This window comes from Triticum aestivum, chromosome 1D, assembly GCF_018294505.1.
Source record: "Triticum aestivum cultivar Chinese Spring chromosome 1D, IWGSC CS RefSeq v2.1, whole genome shotgun sequence".
Taxonomy (NCBI): Eukaryota; Viridiplantae; Streptophyta; class Magnoliopsida; order Poales; family Poaceae; genus Triticum; species Triticum aestivum.
The window spans coordinates 227,222,831-227,229,091 of record NC_057796.1 but is presented as its reverse complement, the minus strand read 5'-3'; the positions used below and the strand labels follow the sequence as shown (position 1 = coordinate 227,229,091).

The window sequence follows — 6,261 nt, the reverse complement described above, 5'->3', positions numbered from 1 at the left end:
ACAAACCATCAATGGTGAAAAATTTCCGTGAAAATAATAATAATAAAAATGATTAAGTTATACATGTGCTGCCTACATGTCAGGGCATCGTATGTTTGCAACATGACCCGTGTTATAAACTTGTGTTTGCAACATGCCTAATGTTGCTAATTTGTTAGTCCTTCTTGCCTACTTCCCCTGTTCCAAAATAGATGACCCAAATCGAACGGCCACTGAGGTGATGGATACGCGTGAGTCATCAGCTGGTTGAAAGGTAGCGATTCCTTGTAAAAAAAATTTAACGGTGAAAATACCAGTAAATCGCTGTAAAAAGAAAGGAGAATACTGGTAGTCAGTTAAATGTTTGACACGAAATCAACCCGATTAACAAAATTCAAACCAAACTCTGACGCCTGACGTGTTGTAATCTAATCGAATCAATCGGAAACTAACTAACCTCTCCTCTGGGCCGCAAGGAAACACCGTCCGGGGTCACCGCCGTTAGGAAAAGAATTCTATGAGACCAGGTCTCACGCAAGACCCGTCCTGATGGATGACACATGGCATTCACAAATCACAAAGCATCCATCCCACCCCCCACTTAAATCAGGGGAGGAGAGATTAAATGCTTTGAGATTTGTGAATGCCACGTGTCATCCATCAGGGCGGGTCTCACATGCTAACCGTGAGACCTGGTCTCATATAATTTTTTTTCCCCGCCGCTCTTGATAAAATCGGAGAAACCCAGAAAAAAAGGACTAAACGAGATACTGAGAGCCGAAGACCTAAATTCCGTAGAGAAAACTCGCATCGCCGCCGCTGCCTAGATCGCCGGGCGCCGCCATGTCGACCCCGGGCGCCGCCTACTACGCTTCCCTCGCGCGCAAGCAGTACTTCTGCTACCAATGCAACCGCACCGTCCTCATCGCCGCCTCCGCCGCGGCCGCCGGCGAGCTCTCATGCCCCGACTGCCGCGGGGACTTCCTGGAGGAGGTCACCGTCCCCGCCCCCACCATCCTCCCCTTCCCCTTCGCCTTCCCCCCTATGATGCCCACCGCCTCCTCCCCGTCCCGATCCTCCTCCTCCTCCACCGCCGCGCCCCCCTCCAGCGACCTCTCCAACTTCCTCACCAGCATCCTCGACCTCCAGGAGGGCCGCCGCGTTAGGTCCAGGAGCGGGAGCGGTGCCGCCTCGGCCGCTGGCACGGCCACGCCTGAGAACGAGCCGGAGTCCTTCGACCCGCTCGTGTTTTTCCAGAACTACATCCACACCCTCATGGAGGGGGGCGCCAACATCCAGGTGCTCCTCGACGACGCCAGCGTCAACCTCGCCCCTGGCCCAGGCGGCCGTGCCGGTGGGACAAGCTACGGGGACTACTTCGTCGGCCCGGGACTGGAGCAACTCATCGAGCAGCTCGCCGAGAACGATCCCAACCGCTACGGCACGCCGCCGGCTGCCAAGTCCGCCCTGACCACTCTTCCTGACGTCGTTGTCACAGATGCCATGGTTGCGGCGGCAGAGGGTGCCGAGTGTGCTGTGTGCAAGGAAGATTTCTCACCTGGAGATGGGGCCAAGCAGATGCCCTGCAAGCATATCTACCACGCAGATTGCATTGTACCCTGGTTGGAGCTCCACAATTCGTGCCCCATTTGTCGCTTTGAGCTGCCCACCGATGATCCTGATTATGAGGGCAATAAGGCCTCAAACCCACAGTCAGCTGTTGGTATCGCTGCTGCTGCTGCTGCATCTGGGAGCTCTGGTGCTGCTGAGGAAGGAGGGGAGGAGAGTGGGGAGACTGCAAGGGTGGTGGAAAGGAGATTCAATGTGTCATTGCCATGGCCGTTTGGTGGATCGGCAGGTCAAACACCACAGCAAGATGGGAACAATGCCGGTGCTGGCAGTAGCTCACAGGACAGCGGTTCGCAGGATGGAGCTGGTGGCAGTAACAAAAATTGAACACAAATCTGTGATCACTTGGAGGTATTTACATCATATAGCACAGCCTTTTGTATCGGATGCAATTTACTTGGTAGACTAGATTATATGCTGTTCATAACTCTTTGATTGTAGCTGAAATTGCTTCAATTCCTGTTTACTATTCTTTTCTTGACTAGTAGAGAAAGAACTACTCATTTTTACAGAATAGTTTGCTAAATGCAATTACATTTCATAATCATAAACGGTTAGGACTTGAAAGCTGGAGATGCTATAGTACAAACTTGACTGCTCACATCAATTTCAGGCATATATCTGATCTGGTGGTTTTGTGTCATTGTAGTATCAGCAACAGTTTATTTTTTTGCATGGTAATACGTGTCTCATTTATATCATAACGACCATAGTATAAGTCACGTACATACCGACCTGACAAAACTGAAAAGACAGTAGAACGCTAGCCTTTGCACATAGGAACATCAGCCAAGAAGTAAAATTACAAACAAGACTGAAGAATCCTCTGAGCTTGACACCAACGCCCGTCACCTGCCTCTGGCACCACCATAGCAGCCACCAAAGGAGAAAATGACGGATCACCTCCACACCCGAGCTCGACGCGGCTCCATCGCTGATATGCAGCTTTGCGGACCTCCAAGGTGGCTCGCCAATAAAGGCGAAGCCATTGCCGTTGAACGAATCAGACCAGGGCAACACCCCGGACACGCCATCGAACTCCAGATCTGGCACCCCCGCCCAACTAAGATGTTGGAGGAGGAAACCATACCTGCATGCCACGAACCACGAACCCAGATCCACCATCTTCCAGATGCCGTCGATGCAGACCACTATCTGCATCCGCTCCTGGACTACCTCCCAAGCTCCACGCCGGCGCTGTAGTATCAGCAACAGTTGCATATGCTTGTTAAGACTTGTATATAAGTTCGTAATAAGCTATTCGTATTAAACAGTAGGAAGCTGTTATCACAAAAAAATTATTTGACGAGCAAGCCTAACTTCTACTTATAGAGGTTTGTTGGTTCGCTTGAAACATTTCATAACAAACAAAAAAGCTCTCGCTGCATTTTGTTGTTGTTTATCCTCTTCACGTGGATGATTTAGAAAGAGGAACAACATAGTTTCCCCCCCCCAGAATGATCACAACACGCTGATGCAGATCTTAGGCATGGTCAGGGATGAGCTTCGCCAGTGGTGCACACCTGGTAGCCCTAGGCATCTAAGTTCCCATGGTGGCTCCAGTTATTTATAGGCTTACACATTTTCGTTCTGGCCGTTTTCTCTTTTATTTTTGACTAGATAGTTGCCTGTGTGTTGCAACGGGGGAATAAATATTATAGTAGAGATTTACCTGCCCATATTTGGTAAGCACTTATTAGCTTACCAAAGAAAACAAAATTTTATTCGGTAAGTCAATAAATGGTGGGGCAGGGAGGCGGTCTTTAGGGAAAAACGATAGAAAAACCAGAGATGAGAGGGAAAAAATAAAAATAAAAAGATGGAGAGGAAGGAGGGGGGATGTACGTAAGGTTGGACGAAGGAGGAGCGGACAACAGAACTTTACGTCTTCTTTAAGTAGGAGAGATTTTTTTTTTCTTTTTCTTTTTGGTTTGTACTTTGGGTCGGCTGAGTATAGTGGATGATCCAGACTCTAGTCTCATCCACGCACACACATCTAGTTTCACTAGCTGTCTTAGAAGATCATATGTGTTTATTAGGTTCTTTTAGTGAGGATCCTATCATTCTGCATATATAAGCAGAAGAGGGCCTTGAAATTTCACCGTTCTCAAATCATTTGTTATGAGTCAATCCAGACTTTAAATAGACCAATGAATTTACGTATAGATTTCAGGAATTCAAAACATCTCTTCTTTTTTCTGCAATGCTAGTTTTTTAGTTAGGAGGCTGTTGCCTTCAAGTCAAAATGTCAGCCATGAATCATAATGCTATTTATGTTCTCTCAAGTGTGATAATTTTGTTGACTGTACTGTGGCTGTTACTTTTATCATCTCTCCAATGAAGTCGGCAGGTTGTTGAGAGACTTTGTCATACGTGAGTGTGAGTGCATGGCCTCTCACATGACTTTATTTTTACTTTGTTGGGTATTACATTAATTTTGTTAGTTTGGATGCTTCTCTTTGGTTAGTTTCTTTCAAACAGGTAGATATGATTATTTGATAGCAGTTATGCCAAGTCATTTGTACAAAAGAGGTTTGGACTCTATCTTGTTTGCTCAAGCGAAACACAACAGTTTTGCTCAGAGCAGTAACTCATGTAAGACGCCTTTTGTCCATTCAACCAGCTAGCAGCCAACCGTGTAGGGGATATTCGAAAATTAAATAGGAATAGGGAGAGATGCCTTGCCTTGTCTGAGGCTTCTAAACTTCTGATACTTTTATCAGGTTTGGCACACAACTTTACATTGATATGGGCCCTTCCTTTGCACAACTCCTGTTCAAATCTGCCTCTTGTGTACATCCCTTGTTTGGATGCATTTGAGGATAGAATTTGTTGATCATTGCCTCCTTGATTTGTTTAGATTGACTGGCCAAATTATTTACGGTTGCTACAGACTTTTGTGACCAGCCAGATAATGGTATAGTTCATTCTGGTTCTGACAAAATATGTAGCAGAGACATCAAGATAAGGTGCTCTGCTATTAGTTATTAGGAACTTTGTATTCGTCCACTGAGAAGTTGAGAACCTTGTCGTCAGCATAATTATGTTTCATAAGTTTTCCACAAGTTATCCGTATATGATCAACCCAGGTATCAGTCCCTACCCCACGAGATGACCACCATAGTTATCTGTCCCTACTCCGGTATCATTTCCAGAATGTTTGCTTTTTGCAAGTGTCACTTTAGAACAAAAATGGTGAACAGATTAAAATATGCATTCCTTTTCAAGATTTTTTTTGCATATATTTAGATAAGTTTTTTTTTCATCTCTTGCGTATTCTCATTGGGTTGTACTTCAGTTTCAGTTATGGTGACCATGATCTTCATGCATGCTGTTTTGTTGGTTGTTGGTTTGGCTGTTGAATGATTACACAGTAATATCTAGCAAAGTACAGTATGATTGATGGCTTCAATTGTTGAAGAATGCTCAAATATATGTTTTGTGCAAATTTCTTTGACGTCTTCCCTTCAGGCCTGTTTGGTTGGAAATCTATTTTTCTAGGTTCAGATTGCATTCACAGTCCCCATTGTTTCCTTTGTATTTTTTTTGTGCGACTCCTCTGGCAGCCGCTTTATTGGACTGTCCTGGCCACTCATCCTATATACCTAAGAGATTCATCCCCACTATCGTCAATTAGCCATCCAAGGATTTAGATATTGACCACATTAGTGCCTCACTATTTTTCTTCAAAAAAAAATACACATTGTGTAATTTACAAATAAAAAGTTTTTCCTTCCACTTTGCAACATGATAGATGAAATCAAAGGTTCATCTGCTTCATCCACGAGCTCTCGTGGTAATACATCGGTCAAACACAGAGCTATATTGTACCTGTGATATTTGAATAGCTTGAACACTTGCTTATATATATGCTGTTTACAACTGTTATAAAAGGAAGTTCCTAGACTGGCATAGAAAGAAGATGCTACATCTGGTTTCCTGCAAAACACAACAAAACGAAAAACATGCTACATCTGGTTGTGTTCAATGCTAACTTTGATTTCTGCATCTATTTTTTTGTCGACACCTGCCAGTTTTGCTTCTTTCCTGTGCATTGATGAAGTTATATGGCTCTCTCCTCTTTGCCAGTACCCGGAGGCTCTCGTTGCCCCTTCCCCTTTCCAAGAGTAGCAGCTACTAACAACAATCTTATTATCTGCCTGCAGGTTCCCTTGTCGGCGATGCGTCCAGAGGTCGACAATGTTGATGCGCCACCGTGAGTTATACTACAGACAATCGAAAGACCAAAGGAATTTACAGCCTGTTTATTTGGTGGAACAAAACAATGTTGGTTTTAGTTGTCGTTGTCGCTGTCCCTTAGGCCGTGTACGCAAGGCACAGAGACTGCCGTGGCAGGAAGTTGTGCGTTGCGTAGACTCTTTGTGCAGATTTGTTAAATCGATTCTCGTTTATGGACCCCCAACCTAGCTATCTTGCCTGTGTCGTGTGGGGTTGGTTGGGATGAGATGGGTGCTCCTTGGCGAGCAAGGTTAAGAGGAAATAACGTGTGTTTTGCAGGGAATGTGCAGCACACTTCAATTGTTCCCCGTGCGTGGGTGCCGACCGCTCGTCGGATTTCCAACTTCACAGATACGTAGAGACTGAGTCGGCAAATTTTGAGATTGGGCTAAAACCTCCTCGTCGAGGAAAACA

General features: G+C 45.4%; 1 protein-coding gene across 1 annotated transcript; it reads left to right on the top strand.

Annotated features, from left to right (window-relative positions):
* The first annotated feature begins 726 nt into the window (after positions 1-726).
* On the top strand, positions 727-6,031 carry LOC123181135 (E3 ubiquitin-protein ligase RING1-like). The gene is made up of 2 exons (XM_044593365.1): positions 727-1,959; positions 5,775-6,031. The coding sequence occupies exon 1, from the start codon at positions 823-825 to the stop codon at positions 1,933-1,935; it is 1,113 nt and encodes a 370-aa protein (XP_044449300.1). The 5' UTR covers positions 727-822; the 3' UTR covers positions 1,936-1,959; positions 5,775-6,031.
* Positions 6,032-6,261: the final 230 nt, after the last annotated feature.